The 18082-nt window shown below is 47.3% G+C and overlaps 1 protein-coding gene across 10 annotated transcripts in view; it reads right to left on the reverse strand.

Annotated features, from left to right (window-relative positions):
* LOC140425573 (transcriptional-regulating factor 1) overlaps positions 1–18082 on the reverse strand; it is a 322969-nt gene that overhangs the window by 127645 nt on the left and 177242 nt on the right. For 6 of the 10 annotated variants that reach the window (XM_072510032.1, XM_072510023.1, XM_072510094.1 and 3 more), the window contains exons 3-5: positions 13116–13236; positions 11974–12095; positions 8412–10054 (exon numbers count right to left, since the gene is read on the reverse strand). In XM_072510032.1, coding sequence (XP_072366133.1) covers positions 8412–9770 — 1359 coding nt within the window. In that variant the 5' untranslated portion in view covers positions 9771–10054; positions 11974–12095; positions 13116–13236. The remainder of the gene's footprint in view (positions 1–8411; positions 10055–11973; positions 12096–13115; positions 13237–18082) is intronic. The other 4 variants (XM_072510059.1, XM_072510041.1, XM_072510068.1 and 1 more) reach the window with 1 other exon arrangement.

The following is an 18082-nucleotide window of genomic DNA, read 5'->3' on the forward strand; positions in this document are numbered from 1 at the left end:
TTCACCACCCATACCCCAATAGACATCCTTTAAAAGCAATTAATAATGCTGTGTGAACATACATCTTTAAAGAAAATGCGTTGTTAAGAATTGAACTGAAATTATATGAATAAATATAGCTAGTGATGGTCAAATATTGTGCAAAATAACTGTCTGGAATTATAGAGGATTATGGAAATAACACAAAAAAAAAATTTTTTTAAAATCAGTGAATGGTGAATCATCAGGAAATGGATCAGAGAAATATTGTGAATACAAGTCAAGTCACAACCCATTTTGGGGAATTGAAGGAGAAAGAGAAGTTCATTGTAAAATCTTTTTTCAGGTGATTAAAAGAACTGCAGGATCTGTGATTGGTAAAGGTGGACAAGCAACGGGCTCAACTTGATGAATTGTATATTCTTATTCCATGCTCTTAAATATTTAATTGCAGCACCTTCACCAAGTGCTCGAGAGAACCTTTCAAAAGTTGGAACTACGTTAATTCTATATTTATGGCAATCCATGGGTGAATACAAATTAATCTTACACTGGGGTGAGAGCACTGGAGGTGAGAGCATCTGAAGTCAAAAAGACCTGAAAATCTTTTGTGACCAGGAATCGTGTAATTACAGCATGGTTTATCATGTTGTGAATTGCAAATGCCTTCAGGCCACTTAAAAAGGGTGGAAACATCAGTTTTCCCCTTGCTTAATTTCAATTACAGTCAAGGCTGTGGACCAATGCATTTACATCAGTGACCTCAGCATTTCAGCATTCAATGCAGTTAGCGCAATGTAATACATGATGAAATCCATACGAGCAATCCCGGAACATGATCCTACTGGATTACATACCTGCGGAGCAGAGGACCAAGGCAGAGCTTTCCAACTATTTTCCAAATTGACCTCATTTAAACTTACCACCACCTTCTCAAGGGCAATTAGAGAAGGGCAACAAGAGCTGGCCTTGCCAGTGATGCGTACATCCCTTGAACAAATATATAAAAACTGTAACCCCAAAGGACAGCAAAAACAGAACTGCAATACATCAGCATTGCAACATACAGTAAATAATTGTGTATGCTAAATCGGAGCTCCTGAGGGGGAAACATAGTTGCGTCCCGTTCCCCCGCAAAGAACTTGCACCTAAGTGCGCAAACTTGTCCGACTGCAAGAGAGTGCAGAAGAAGAGGAGCTACCCGGACTCCAAAGCAGAGCAAAGTTGGAGACCGGAGTGCTCAGGAGCAGAGCGAGCGACAAGGAGAGAGCCCCCCCGGGGAGAGGGAGAAGAGGCCGCAAGGGACCGGGCGGTAAGCTGTGGTCCAGGGGAGGAAAGGTGTGCGAGAGGAGCCGGGGCCGGAGACCAGGAAGCGGCCGGAGAGAGTCGCACCACCCCACCCCACCCCACCCCCCCGAACGGAGCTAGCGCATCGAGCGCGGGCCTGCGAGCCAGCCCAACCGAGCCACCCCCACCCCCCGCGCGCAGCAGAACGTGGGAGGCCAAGGAGAAGCGGCACAGGAGCGGGAACCGAGCACCCCCCCCCCACCCACCCAACACGCACGGCAGCAGGGCACGGGACAACAATGCGGGGCAGGAGCAGCGGCAGCCCGAGCCAAAGTGGGGACCGAGCCAGCAACGTGGTCCGACCCTCCCCCACCCCCCAACCACCACGAGGCAGGAGGTGGAACAAAGGGCTACTCCCGGCCCGAACAGAAGCCTTTCTCGCTCTCTCTCTCTCTGGTCCCTGGGTGAGTGAGGAGGAGAAAAAGAAAACAAGAACTTCCTCTTTTTGGGGGAGAAAAAAAAACTTGGAAAAGAAAACTGTTAAAGGGACAGAAAATTCCCTCGCTCTTTCCATGTGTCTCAAAAAAAAACTTACCTGAAAAGAGACTTTTTAGAAGTGGGGGGAGGGAAAAAAGGAGAAAAAAAAGGGAGGGGGGAAATGAAAAAAAAAGGGGGGGGATGGGGAAAAAAGAAATGGGGGAAAAAAATTCCAGAAGGGAGCCAAAGCAGAGGGAGAAAGGGCACCAAAAGCAAACGGGGCAATACGCGAGCCCACCCAGACAAGCTAATCGGTGCACAAAGCGGCGGAATGGAAGCCTCGCCGCAACAAATAGAACTGGGCAGACAGGAGCATTTTCCCCCTGGGCCAGAGGGGAACTGGAAGGCAGCCTTTGCCGAGGTGCTGAGGGAACACCAGCAAGAAAGTAAGGCAGGGACCAAAGCAGACAGAGGCTGCAGTACAGGCAACAATTGCCAAGGCCCTGGCGGAGGTGCAGCTCGCCCTGGGCAGAGCAGAGAAGAAACTGGAAGCCCAAGATGAGAAACTGGAAACCCAAGAAGCGACCATTAAGGCGCTGGAAAAAGCCGCGACTGACATGAGCGACCGGATCACGGCCCTGGAGAGGGGTGGCGAGACTGGGCATAACGCAGGGGAGCCTTTAGGGCAGGGTGGACGACCAGGAAAACCGCTCAAGAAGACAAAATGTCAGGATAGTGGGCCTACCAGAGGGGATCGAGGGTAGAAACCCCACGGCCTACGTGGCCGAGATGCTGGACAACTTAGTGGGAGGGAAACTTTCCCCAACCCACCAGAAATGGGTGCCTACTCACCGCACAGGATCTTCAACCGACGTTATACACCAGATACATTGATGACATTTTTTTCCTTTGGACCCACGGCGAAGAATCACTGAATCAACGACACGATGACATCAATAAGTTCCATCCAACCATCAGACTCACCATGGACTACTCTCCAAAATCAGTTGCATTCTTGGACACACTCGTCTCCATCAAGGACGGTCACCTCAGCACTTCGCTTTACCGCAAACCCACGGATAACCTCACGATGCTCCACTTCTCCAGCTTCCACCCTAAACACATTAAAGAAGCCATCCCCTATGAACAAGCTCTCGGTATACACAGGATCTGCTCAGACGAGGAGGAGCGTAACAGGCATCTACAGACGTTGAAAGATGCCATCGTACGAACGGGATATGGCGCTCGGCTCATCGATCGACAGTTCCAACGCGCCACAGCAAAAAACCGCACCGACCTCATCAGAAGAAAAACATGGGGCACATCCGACAGAATACCCTTCGTCGTCCAGTACTTTCCCGGAGCGGAGAAACTACAACATCTTCTTCACAGCCTTCAACAAGTCATCGATGAAGATCAACATCTTGCCAAGGTCATCCCCACCCCCCACTACTTGCCTTCAAACAACCGCGCAACCTCAAACAAACCATTGTTTGCAGCAAACTACCCAGCCTTCAGAACAGTGACCACGACACCACACAACCCTGCCATGGCAATCTCTGCAAGACGTGCCAGATCATCGACATGGATACCACCATTACACATGAGAACACCACCCACCAGATACGCGGTACATACTCGTGCGACTCTGCCAACGTGGTCTACCTCATACACTACAGGAAAGGATGTCCCGATGCGTGGTACATTGGCGAGACCATGCAGACGCTGCGACAGCGAATGAACGGACATCACGCGACAATCACCAGGCAGGAATGTTCCCTTCCAGTCGGGGAAGGGAACTTCAGCAGTCAAGGGCATTCAGCCTCTGATCTCCGGGTAAGCGTTTTCCAAGGCGGCCTTCAGGACGCGCAACAACGCAGAATCGCCGAGCAGAAACTTATAGCCAAGTTCCGCACACATGAGTGCTGCCTCAGCCGGGACCTGGGATTCATGTCGCATTACATTCACCCCCCCCACCATCTGGCCTGCGAAATCCTACCAACTGTCCTGGCTTGACACAATTCACACCTCTTTAACCTGGGGTTACCCCATCTCTGGATCTGTAAAGATTTAATCACCTGCTAATGCTCGCATTCCAAGCATTGTCTGGCATCTTTGAATCTGTCTATATATATATGTTTCTGGAACATACCTCTTCATTCACCTGAGGAAGGAGCAGCGCTCCGAAAGCTAGTGACATCGAAACAAACCTGTTGGACTTTAACCTGGTGTTGTAAGACTTCTTACTATGCTCACCCCAGTCCAACGCCGGCATCTCCACATCATGGCCACCAGAAATGGACAGAGCACACCGGTCGCTGCGCCCGAAGCCCAGGGCGGGGGAACACCAGAGGGCAGTTATAGCTAAACTGCACCGGTACAAAGACAGGGAAACAATCCTGTGCTGGGCCAGGCAAAACAGGACTTGCAAATGAGAAGGACATGCCATTAGAGTGTACGAGGGCATTGGGGCAGACCTAGCCAGGAGACGGGCTGAATTCAATAGAACGAAAGCAGCCCTTCACAAAAACAACGTGCGCTTTGGTATGCTGTACCCAGCGAAACTCTGGGTCACATACCAAGAAAGAGTATTTCTTTACAGCCCCCACTGACGCAAACAAGTTCATCGAGGAACACGAGCTGAAAAACCAACAGCGAGGGTAGAACTACGAGGCCCCTGGCAAGGGGCAACAACATGCCGACGGGAGGGGGGTCAACGCCAGGCCCCACCCCCACCACCTCTACCATTGCGAGCACACCCTGAACAAAAAGCAAACCGCTACCCAACGAAACGCCACAGGTGGGAAACCAGGCCCCAGCACGAGGGTATGAGAGTAGTGGAGAAGGGAGAGCAAACGGGGAGAGCACAGGGTAGGACGGAGGAAGAGCGGGCAGAAAAACGCAGAGGCTGGGCAGGGGAGAAGCGAGACAGTAACTCCCTAGAGGGGGGGTCACCGCACTAGCAAGAAAGCTAGCACCGGGGACATGCAAAAAAGCAGGGCCGCAGCACCCCCCAACAGGGGGGAAGGCGCCAGGCAGAGGGATGGTCGGACTACTCAACAGATGCGGGAGAGCAAACGGGGATAGGAGCAGGGGAAAGAGGGACAAAGGAGGGATATATGGGAGAGGTGGCGAAAGGGGGAGGAAAGGGAGGGGCCTGGGGTGGGGTGGGGGGGGGGGGGGGAGCACAGGGAAGGAGGGACAAACAGGGCTAGAAAAGGAACAGCAATAGGGCTACAAAGTGCCACAACCAAGGGCTCGAAACAAGGAATCGCTGCAAGCATCCACCCAGTACGGTCTCTGGGCGAAGGGAGACCCCAGAGTGCAGGGGGCTACCCACGTGACGGCTGTACAGCGGGCGGTCATGCTGGGGCCCCACTGGACGGAGGGAAACCCCGGAGTGGAGGGGCCCGACAGCATGGAGAGAGCAGTGACAGCGGCCATCCTGGGCGGCCCCCTAACAAAGGGGAACCCCAAAGGGCAGGGGCATCCACCAGGTAAGTATGGTTAATCCCACAGGAGCGAGGGGACAGAAGCCCCCCACCAGGATAGTCACCTGGAACGTAAGGGACTCAACGGCCCAGTGAAAAGATCCAGAGTCCTCAACCACCTAAGAAACATGAAGGCAGACATAATCTTCCTTCAAGTGAAGCACCTGAGAGAGCAGGACTGACTGCGAGTAAGAAAGGGCTGGGTGGGACAAACCTACCATTCCTGTTACGGGACGCGGGCCAGGGGGGTGGCGATATTGATCAGCAAATGGACGATGTTTAGGACGACAAAGACGGTTACGGACCCTGGGGGACGGTACGTCATGGTTCGCGGGACCCTGGATGGGACACCGGTAGTACTAGTTAACGTGTACGCGCCCAACGAGGACGACACGAGCTTCATCAAGAAGACCATGGCAGAAATCCCTGACATAGCGACGCACTGGCTAATCATTGGGGAGAGAGAGAGAGAGAGAGAGAGAGAGAGAGAGAGAGAGAGAGAGAGAGAGATTTCAACTGTGTACAGGACCCAATGACTGACAGATCAAACCCCAAGACGGGGCAAATCTCAAACATAGCAAGGGAACTCGGTCACTTTATGGAGCAGGTGGGAGCGGTGGACCCCTGGAGGTTCACCCACCCAGGGGAGAAGAAGTTTTCCTTCTTCTCACCAGTACACAACGCATACACCAGAATTGACTTCTTTGTGGTAGGGAAAACGGTGCTTCCAGGGATAGACAAAGTGGAATACTCCGCAATTGTGATATCAGACCACAACCCACACTACATGGACGCGAGGCTGGAGGCTGGACGTTGCCCTACTAGCTGACAAGGCCTTCAACGAAAAGATATCGCGGGCCATAGCAGAGTACACTGAGAACAATCAGAACGGGGAGGTCTCACCCTCCACTAGGATCCCAAAGAAGGAATTCTAGGATCCCAAAGAAGGTCTCACAAAAAACAAAATCCAGGGGAGGGCTAGCCCTCCCAACCCTACAATTCGACCACTGGGCAGCGACGGCCGGGCGTATAAGGGGATGGATCAAGGAGCCAGAAGCCGGGTGGGTGCGCGCGGATGAGGCCTCCTCTAAGGGGACCTCCCTCCGGGCCCTCGCCACGGCAGCACTCCCATCTCCACCCAAAAAACACTCCAGCAGCCCAGTGGTGATAGCCACCCTCCAGTCCTGGAACCAACTACGGCAGCAATTTGGCCTGACCAAAATGTCGGACAAAGCTCCCACTAGCAACAACCATAGGTTCACACCAGCGTGGACTGACGCCACCTTTAAAAAGTGGGGACAGGACGGGGGGGACACTGACAGTCAGGGACCTATACACCGATGGCAGGGTCGAAACACTGGACGAACGGACAGAGAAATTCCAGCTAGCCAGGGGAAACGAGCTAAGGTACCTGCAACTCAAGAACGTCCTACGAAAGGAGACAAGGACTTATCCATAACCGCCACGACAGACATTACTGGAAGAGTTACTGGACGCAAGCATACTAGATAAAGGAAACTGTAGCGACATGTATGACCGACTGGTAGAAAGGGCCGACACCATACTGGACGCAACAAGAAAGAAATGGGAGGAGGACCTGGGGATTGAAATAGGGTGGGGACTCTGGAGCGAAGCACTGCATGGGGTCAACTCCACCTCCCCGTGCGCAAGGCTCAGCCTGACGCAGCTAAAAGTGGTACATAGAGCCCACTTAACAAGAACCCGTATGAGTAGGTTCTTCCCGGAGGTGGAGGATAGATGTGAACGGTGCCAAGGAGGCCCGGCCAAACACGCCCAAATGTTCTGGTCCGTCCGGGAGAAGCAAGGAGCAACACCAGCACCAGGCCCATTCGCGGATTGCCCTCTGGAATTGTCTCGCCGGCACAAACAGATGCCTACTTAAAAGTGTATGCTAAATCAACAAATAATACATATTAATATGAAAATCTGTGTTTTTAGACTACTTTGTAAATATTTTATGTACCCATGTAGCTTTCAGCCAATATCTCCATATTCCATGGTGTCAGAAGACTCTGCAAAGCCCTTCTCTCCCAATGCAGAAATTGTAATCGGGTCCCCCTCACTCACTCAGCAACCCCATTTCCCAAATCACCTCTCCTTCACTCACTCACACCTTCCCTCCCAATTCAGCCAACCACTCTGCTCCCGACATTCCCTACCCTCTGCACTCTCGCCCCAACTTGCCCACCCATCCCACTCACTCCACCACTCATGCCCTCCCTCTCCTCTTACGTTCTTCCCCCTGACTCACCCAATCTCTCATTCATGTCTCCTTCTCCAACCGCCCCTTGCATAGATTTCTCCATCTTGCTCAGGCTCAGCTCCTTGTCGCTGCGCCTGCCCCTACCAGTGGGCATCAGCCACTCCTCCTTGGCCATTGACACTTAAATCGGACTGCCGGGGAAGGGCGAGCTCCGGGTCCGGGGGATTAGAACCCAGCGGGTCAGGAAGTGCGGTCTCTTCCATCACTGGATGCTTGGGGTACACCAGGGTCCAGAATAGACCAAGCTAGAGGTGGTGCAAAGAGACCACTGCTGTCAGAGGACAGGTTGCAGCTGATCCTAGGCCATCTGGAGTCTCACTCCTTCCCTCCAATGACCGGAAAGTGGAGGGGGAGGGGAAAGAGATGAGACAACCTTGGATTGGGCATGGCCAAATGCAGGTTGCACATTGGAGCAGTAGCTACTGGGACGGTGCCTCTGCATCTCCCAATCACAGAAAACAACTCAAAAAATTAGAACAGGACTTAGGGATTAGGCAGACTAGGGAGAAAGGTGGGCGATGCTTCCTCTGGAACATGCAGTTGAACAAAATATGAAAAAAGGGCTAAGTTCCGACAGTCCGTAGTCCATCAAATGATGAAAATTTCTTATCCCTGTTGCACGTACATAGTTTATAATGTGCCCAAGTTACCGAAACAGTCACATAAATGTTTGACTCAACGCATATGAAATATATAGTTATTGTAATTGTCCTTTCAGTGGGCAGACAGTTTCATAATGTTAGAACATAACTCCTCAACACCTGCAGAATAAATGAGCAACTGAAGGCTAACAAAAATAAATTTGTAAACCTTCCACCACAAAACAGTAATTCAAACCCATCTGGGAATTTTACCTGAGACCAAGAATAATTATGAGATTACGGTTAAGATACCTTGACCGGCGTAGGAGGAATATTAGATGGCACTGTAAGATATCTTTGGGGTACCAGAAGTCCTCCTGGATGGCCCATATTACTTAGTTCCTTCCTCGTCACTTCTTCTGTGACCTCTGAAGCAGCCGTGCTCATATGGTGGGCAAGAGAAGCCTGAATCCTGCTTTCTGCATTAAACTGTTTCTGTTGCATAGCTTCTTCTTGCTGCTGATGCAGTTGACTTTGCTGGTACAAATGCCTATAGTGTGGCGGCTCTTGGTAGAAATACTGAGATGGTGCAGCCATCTGAATGTGCGGAGAAGGGTGGGATTGTTCCTGGGAGTACTGATGTGGCTGCTGCATGGCCTTGTGGTTTTGGTCTCGGTGATAAGGTGGCGGCGGCTGAATCTGCTGCTGCATAGGTTGCTGCAACTGACACAAAATCTGCTGCGACTGATAGAACTGACCTGAATGCATGGGACACTGCTGTTGCTGCACTGAAGTGTGTTGTTGCGACTGATGCTGCTGACGTACAAAATATTGCTGTTGCGGTAGTTGCTGAATCTGCTGAGACAACATCTGTTGAGCCTGCAGTTGCTGAACATGCGACGGCGGGTGCTGCAACACTGACTGCTGTTGTGGTAGCTGGGCCAGTTGTTGGTACTCATAATACAACTGTTGTTGTTGCTGCTGCTGCTGGATGGCTTGTAACTGTTGCTTCGACTGCGCAAGCGGAAACGCACAATGCATTTGCTGTGTTAAGGAATGTTGGAATCTCTGCACCGGCTGTGCAGCAGCTGGTTGCTCAGCTGGAGGCTTTTGGGACAGCAGTTGCCGAAGTGTGCTGTCGCGTACATTCTCAACCATGGCAGCCTGGTTTGGCTGGCTTGATGCTACGTTGTTTGCCTGCTGAATTCGGAGGTTCTGGTTTGCAAAAACCTGTGTGAAGGAGTCCAACTTGTGCAAGACATCACTCGTCAATTTGTCATTTGCTGAGGAGTATACGTAAGAGTATCCGTCTGGACTATCAGGCTGAGCAGTGGAAGTCCACATCATAGAGGGATTGTTAAGCTCATTCTGCATTTGAACATGATTGCCAGCATTGGAATGAGGCCAATTGGTTGGCCGAGATGGCTCTATCATAAGGCTTTTGGTAACAATTGGCATAGCTCCTGCTACTGCAGCTTCCCTCGAATGTGGAGGAAAATGAGGGGAAGTTGGAGAAGTTTGAGATGTATCCATGCCACTGGATCCATAGCTATGATTCATGTTTCCACTCATGTTGGTCAGGGGGCTGGACTGCGGCTGTTGTGAATAGTACAGATTTTCCGTGTTGCTCACAGCATGATTTGACTTATACAACGGTTGGTCTCCCATCATTTGTTCTTAAGGCAATTCAATGTTTAAACAACAAAGTGATTGCCAGGCCTCTAACAAGGCATTAAAAGTAACAAAAATAAGTTTGGAATCCTCAAGTTCCCTGAGAATTTTTTTTTTTTTTTTGAAGCCACAGTAGATATAATACAATTTTTCTTTTATTTCAAGTTGGCAATTCTGGATCTAGTCCTCAAGTCAAGTTGAAACCAGATTGTTGTATCACATCTTGATTAAAATGTTTACGGCACATCCCTACGCAGTCCGTGAGAAGTAAAACATCAATATACCTGCGATGAAAACGAGACAAAGGGTCAGTACGTGATCTGGAGATTACTTGATAACATTTTTCTGTTCATTAAGGCAAAGGCTGTTAGTATTGGGGAGTGTAACTAGACATATTTCAGATACCCAAGCCTGGTATAGTATAGCTAGATGCAGAGTAAAGATCTCTTGACTCTGCTCCCATAGTGTGCCTCAGCTCCAGCCTTCTCACACTATCTGTACAGCACGAGTGAGATGTGTTTACTGTGTCCAACGCCAGCCATTCTCCGGTGACCATGAGGTACACTGCTAACAAGTGTCAAGTTTTCTGATATCAGCCCCTGCTCAATATCAATTTGAGTAGAACTTGCTAAATCACTTCATAGAGACCCTTATAAACAGCATACAGTGGACACTTACATTTTGTTACTTGGTGACAAATTTGAACCCAAGTCCTAGAGGTGAAAGACCAGTGCCTAGCCAACTGAATAATTTAGAGTTTACTTGCAAAGGGCATTTTAAAAATCTAGTCGACAACCTGTGTACAAATTGACCACAGCATTTCAGCCTCAGCCAGGCAAGCGTTGAGACCATCATAGACTCCCAGAGTACATCTTTTTTTTTAAAATAATCACGCATTTAAAATCATTTTCACTGTTGCCGTGAATAATGAATAGCCTGGGTCTGTGGTAGATATAGTGATCAGGCGATCAACATGCCGTTGGGACTTGTTCCCACATATGCGCAGTTCAACTCTGAAATCAGGAAGTTACCGTCGGAGTGCCATTGCTCCCCCAAACACCACCACATTTATCTCTTACCAAGCGACAAGATAGTCAAATAATTGCAAATCTGGAGTACAAACAGGAGTACCCACTAAATCAGCCAGAAAAAGTTACGGCTTGCCCATTCATCTGTTGAAAGTCTTCCTTGACTAAATATTAACTCTTGCCGATATGGACTCTCTCCTCTAAATGTTATATTATTGTTGGCGATATAAAATTATAGTTCTTCTTTGTCGCATCTCTGTCTTTTAATCTCATCTTTCTTTCCTTCTCTTTTTTTCACTTGCTGTTTGTAACTTGTAAGACAGTGAATGGGTCAGTGATAACTATTCAATCTTATTGGTTAAGGAGTTACCTGTTAGCAGGTCCGGAACACCGGGGGGGGGGGGGGGGTATCCGCAACCAGACCCATAGCAAATCTGCACCCCCCTCAAACAGCTAGAACCATTAATTTGCCACTGACCACAAGATCCGGGCAAATGTCACAGCTTTTGGCTCCCTATTGCTGAAATACAATATTGTAACTGTGAAAGGTGGGGTCAAGAGTCAAGAGTTTGTAACATCACAGAAATATAGACCAAGGTTTTGGGCCGGTCAGTTACCTTCGCTCCCTAGGCAAACAACTGCTACATATTTCTCTTAGATAGGCTGGTTTGCATAAGCTACAAGGCTGACAATGAGAAACAGCCCATTAAGCACATCAGAGTATGTCTACAATCTATTGTGCTAGGATAGTTGAAACGTTCTGTTTCTCAGTGTTTGCTAGTCTCGCCTGCTATAGAGAGTTCCATTAGTTACACACCTCTGAAAAGATTCATGATTATTGTGCAGCATTCCCACAATAAAATATAATAGCAAGCTCAACTTTCTTGTCTCCTTGTTTTAAGGAATTTAAACGTTCAGTTACACGGTTACATTTCAACTTCCTCAACATCCTTAAAGATGCAACAAATGCACTTGTGTACCTTAAAACTAATGAACATTGCTTTTGTTCAAATGAAAACAGTGAAGCAAGAAGGAAAGAAAAATTGCATACGATAGAATCCTTTCCTTCCTACTCAGGTATTCAAAATAATTTGAATTAGACTGTGCATTATTCTCTTGAGTGCAAAGAAATCTTATAAAATGCAGCATTGAATGTTACCATGCAAATTACTTACTATAACTGGAGTGCCCTGCATGCCCCACTCTGCTGGCAAAGAAGATGAAAACAAGATGGGTGTCCTTTAGCACTGTGAGGACGCTGCTTGGCATTTAGCTCACATTTAAGAGCTATCATTGCCTGCAATAAAATTCAAAGAGAGTATTTACTTTCCTCGTCTACCATTAAGTCGCACACGTTTGAGTTCCAGTTCTGCTAAACAAATAAATGCCATCTCCGTTGCCTCTGAAGGTGCGCACAAAATGCAAATCATTTAAATGATCAATTCCAGTACTTCAGAACATGTACGGTAGTAGAAATTTAAAAATTCAATGACAATAACAAGAAGAAAAAATATGCATTAAATGTAGCTTTACACCGTACCAAAATGCTTCCTTTGAACAATTTTATTCCTGTACAACTCATTTGCATCTATATGTGGATAATGCACTCAGAGAAAAACATATTTGATAGATAATAATACAAACTCCAAGGGAAAAAAAAAAATCAAACTTTTTCATCTCCTTCAGCATAAATTCTCTCAGTAATATATCGTAATATCGAATAACATTTTATTCACAGATGTTAAATTTGGGCTCGTTCAATTCATCAAAATCACAATCGCAGTGATAGAAGCTTCATTTTACGCCCAACATTTGGTGTGACTGTATGAACTCAAGTTTGGTGTGTGCGTGTGCACACAAACGAACCCACACAAGTACAAACTAAGGAGGGAACTCCTTTCCAATTATCATTTAAATTACCATTACAGTTTTATCTTGAAAGAAACATGCACTAAAGAAGAATTTGTTTCACATTACACACAATATTACAGTAATCACAGAACAAACCTATTCAGTCACAGGAAGATTGTTGGTAAGCTGGCGAACTTAAAAAGACAAACTGAACATAAAAATTGGACAGGGTTTGTCAATTTTAACAAGTGTGAACTCTTTTTCAGCATGGGCTTGGAGGGATGAAGGGCCTGTTCCTGTGCTGTACTTTTCTTTGTATTTTTATTAAGTTAATAACTACAAACCAAAAACAGAAATAAATCCGTATTGGTCAAATGAATTTGTATATCACAGTCCAGTGTGCAGACAGTTCCCCGTCAGGATGTCAGAGAAACAAATGCGGTTTGCGCATGCATTGCTCTCCCACCTGGATGCCTTCACTGGTTGGAAGTTTCCTCCTCAGTCCTCAGCTTCATTCCCACATCCACAAGCATTCTTCCATAAATAGCTTTGCGGCAGTTTCACACTAACGGCCAAATATCTGCAAGCTAATTCGGAGAAAATTTCTGTCAACACACCACCATTTCTTCAAGTTGTCAGAAGGTTTATCAGAATGTGAAGAGGAAAAGTTACTTATGAGCAAGGAAGCTCCACTTAAGAGATTTTTCCCTGCCCACAAAGTTAATAGCAGAATTTTCTTTCATTTACTGCATCCCTGATTAAAAGCCCAAGTATTCAAATCCTTTCACTCCTGTTCCAATCAAGTCACAGGTACCAAATTTTAAAAGTACTGCTTGCTGTTACATAATATGTTGAGTTGTAGTTTATAATGATCACCTTTTGAAACAAAATATTGTAACTGCCATAAATTACAAATGTTCCGAATGTTGAGTGATGGCATTGTTAATTACATGCTGCCGTTTCTATGATTTGAATAAAGTGCACCCCCACAAATATCAAATCCTAATAGCAGCCAGTGTGTGGAGCTCAAAAACCCAAGACTCATCTTCAAACTCTGGCCTTATCAACAGGCTCCAGGCATGAGACTTCATTTCATACTCAAAATAATTTCCAGAGAGGAAGACATTTAATCACTGACCTGGAACCTCAAATTTGCAAGCAATTAAAAATACCCTTGGTTATTTTTTTCACTAGTCTAGTCTATTTGCAGCCACTAGATTTCAGGGCCGACTTGGTTTGCCCCTCCAATAAGTTTTCTATTTCCCTGCCTTCCATCCTGATTAACACTCCAGCCATTGAACTGTCCCCACTCTAATATTATAAATACAGTCTACGTTCGGGGTGAATGAGGAGGTCGGAGATGAGGGTTGGGGATATGAGAGGAAGATGGAGTGAGGTGCTCCGGAGGGTGAATGCCTCAACTTTGTGCGCGAGGTTGGGGCTGATACAGTTGAAGGTGTTGTATAGGGTGCACCTCTCAAGGGCGAGGATGAGCTGACTCTTTGAGCGGGGTGGAGGATGTTTGTGAATGCTCTCGGGGGGGTTTATTGGTGATTGTGTATGGGTTGATTGTGGATTCCTGATTGTTGTGTGTTTTGATTTATTTTGTGTTTTGTATTTAAAATGTTATGGGCTATTTGGGGGTGGGTGATTGTTGGCCAGGGGTTTGACATTGTATTTGTTATTGTTGATTATTTGTTGGTGGGTGTAAATTTGATGAAAATGTGAAAAAGGAGGAGAAAAATATATATATTTTTTTTTACAAAGAAAGATGTAGTGATTGCGAACTAATCGGAGGGGGATAGGGCAGGGGGAGGGGGAAGGGGGAAAGAGAGAGAGAGAGAGAGAGAGAGAGAGAGAGAGAGAGAAATTAGACAAACACTTCTCGAGCTATTAGCCAGTTGCTCCTACTGAAATTCTTGCTGGAGGATCACAGAGTCGGTGAAAGACATTCCTTGCTTGGCCCAAAGCATGTTGGTCTTCTGCAGGCTCAATGGGGAAAGGACACTGTCCAAGGGCCTCCAGCCTTTGTACTCCAAGGTGCTGGAAGCCATTCGATGCATCAGAGAATGTTTGATATTCTCCATATCAGGCAAATAAATATAACCCATCATTGTTGGTGCAATAAAGCAACTTGAAGTGCTCTGAAAAAATTGAATTGCACTTGCACTTTACATAATATCAAATTCAAACTAAGTATTGCACCATTACAAAATTTGCGAATAAAGTATGTTTTTTGGGGTAAAAAAGGACATTTCTTATTCGCAGTGTTCTATTTGAACTGTTCTTCCTATTGGGTTTTGTTAAATTCCACCTCAGCTGTAGCGGCTGACTTTTAAACTCTATTATGTTCATTATTCTCATGCTGTATTTCTGATTTTCTATTTTAAAGTTGGTGATTTGTTTTTAAAAATGATCTTGGCTTTCGAATCCAAACCCCAGAAAACCTCCTCCCCACATTTAACACTTTTCTCATCACTGTTACCACAGGAACTGCCATAAACGTGTTCCTCCTTCTCACGAGGCCATCCCACCAAGCTCATGCTTTCCCTGAGCCATACATCACTTCCTTCCATTCGACTTTTACTAACCACTTACCACCAACTACCCCATAAATCTAGGATTTGCAGGTGCCGGCGTTGTACTCGGGTGGGCACAATAAGAAGTCTTACAAATCCAGGTTAAAGTCCAACAGGTTTGTTTTGAATCACTAGCTTTCGGAGCACTGCTCCTTCCTCAGGTGAATGGGAGGAAGGAGCCAGAGTAAGGAGCAGTGCTCCGAAAGCTAGTGATTCAAATCAAACCTGTTGGTCTTTAACCTGGTGTTGTAAGACTTCTTACTGTGCCCATAATTCTAGTTATTTGCTTTTTCCTCCGTTTCACGCCTCAATATTGCTAAACCCAAATTCCCCACTATTCTCCTGCCCAAATATGGGGCCGGGATTCTCCAATCCCGCGGCCAGGTTCTGATGCCAGCGTGAACAGGCCTCAAGTGGCAAGTATTCACCCCTTCCCAGGAGTGGTGTGCGCAGCTCCGGCGCCCGAAAGCCGGTGCACCACGGCCGGCGCGATCCACGCATGTGCGCCACGGCCGGCGCGAGTTTGCGCATGCGCGTGGGCTGCCGTCTCCGCACCGGCCCCCGGGCATATGGCGGAGCCCTGCAGGGGCTGGGCGTGGAGGAACATAGGCCCCCACGGAACCCGCCCCCCAGCCGGTCGGTAGGCCCCGATCGGGGGCCAGGCCACCGTAGAGTCTCTCTCTCTCTCTCTCTCTCCCCCCCCCCCCCCCCCGCCCCCCCGCCCCCCCAACCCACCAGGACAGCCCCCGCAGACAGAACTCCGAGGCCCCACCGGTGGGAACATATGTTACCCACACCGGCGGGATTCGGCCGAACTCAGTGGGCACTCGGCCTGTCAAGGCCCGGGGGCCTCAGGTGCCCGGAAATCGATGAGCCAGGGTCGGGGCGGAGTGGCGCAATTCCCGTGCGCGCCCCCGGCGATTCTCTGACCCGGCGTGGGGTCGGAGAATACCGGTCAATATATTAAACTCACACTTGCATTCCAACTAGCAGAAAGTGACAGAGACATTTATCTGTCAACATACAAAACATTACACACAATTAAACTACATACACACAACAAAAATATTGGTTCTGTACAGAATTTACAAAATCCAGATTAACTTTCTTTGCTTATGGTCTTCTGTATATATAGGTAATCATTCCTTTCACTGTGTCAGATGGTTTGAGTAACAATTTTATCATGTTAGAAATCAAAAGCAAAATACATCTAAAAGACTGCATTCACATTTGCTCGTCACATTATAAATGGCCTCCCATCAATAGATGACAGTATTGCACTTCCCTGCCATCAAAGGTCAGCTCCCTTAGCTGGCAATTAAGTATCACACCTTATATGATCACCACGTTTTTATCATAATACTGTCTTTCAGGAAATAGTCTTACAACACCAGGTTAAAGTCCAACAGGTTTGTTTCAAACACTAGCTTTCGGAGCACTGCTCCTTCCTCAGGTGAGGAGAGATTAAACAGTTTGGACTTGTACTCGCTGGCGTTTAGAAGGATGAGAGAGGATCTGATCGAGGTTTCTGAAAGCCATGGACGTCAGGAAAATTCCGAGTTTAATCAGCACGTTGGTCTCAGTCAGAGCAGTGCAGGGTGTTTGTTATAACAGTAAGAAATCTTATGAGGAAGGAGCAGTGCTCCGAAAGCTAGTGTTTGAAACAAATCTGTTGGACTTTAACTTGGTGTTGTAAGACTTCTTACTGTGCTCACCCCAGTCCAACGCCGGCATCTCCACATCATGTCTTTCACGAAGTCACACTGATCTATTTAAACATGAACCTTAAGCAGACCAGAGTTCCAACTACAGCCCACAATTGTCTTTGTTAACACTAGATCAACTCTTCCAACTCACTCCTGGATGACCTCCCACATTCACCACCTGCAAACTTAGATGTCATCTAAAATTCTGCTGTGCATGTCTTAACTCGCACCAAGCTGCATTTGCCTATAATCCATTTGCTCAGTGATATTCACTGATTCCCGGTTAAGCAACACCTTAATTTTAAAATTCTCAATCTTGTTTTCAAATCCCTCAATAGGAACGAGGAGCAAAAGTCGGCAATTCAGCCCCTCGAGCCTGCTCTGCCGTTCAATCAGATCACGTCTGATCTCTCCCTGGTCTCAAATCCACCTCCCTACCCATGTCCCTTTAACCTGTTTTTATATCAGAAATATACCTGTCTCCTTCTTGAAACCATTTATTGACTCAGACTCCACTGCACTATGGGTCGGCGAGTTCCACAAATTCATCACCCTCTGCGAGAAGTAGTTCCTTCTTGTCTCTTAAATTCTAAATCTACCGCCTTTCAACCTATATCCGTTTCCTCTTGTTCTAGGTTGCCCCACAAGGGGGCACATTTGGTCTATCAATGCCTTTTCGTATTTCAGAAACCTCGATCAGATCCCCTCTCATCTTTCTAAACTCCAGCGAGTATAAGTCCAAACTGTTTAATCTCTCGAGATATGTCAACCTTTTTAATCCCCAGAATCAATCTGAGAACTCCATGGCTTCCTTATCTAGGAAATCTCCTCCAGCCTACAACCCTCCAAGATATTGGTGCTCCTTTAATTCTGACCACTTGTGGCCTAACCAAGTCTTCAGTTGCCTGGGCCCCAAGCTCTAGAATAGCCCTCCTTCACCTTTCCACCTCTCTCTCCTGTTCTGCAAGAAACTAATTATCAACCAAGTTCGCAGGTGGTGAATATGGGAGGCCATCCAGGAGTGTGTTGGAAGAGTAGATTTTGGGTTAACAGAGACAATTGTGGACTGTAGTTGGAACTCTGGCCTGCTTAAGTTTCATGCTTAAATAGATCAGTGCGACTTAGTGAAAAAAACGTGGTGGTCATCT

This window comes from Scyliorhinus torazame, chromosome 1, assembly GCF_047496885.1.
Source record: "Scyliorhinus torazame isolate Kashiwa2021f chromosome 1, sScyTor2.1, whole genome shotgun sequence".
NCBI lineage: Eukaryota > Metazoa > Chordata > Chondrichthyes > Carcharhiniformes > Scyliorhinidae > Scyliorhinus > Scyliorhinus torazame.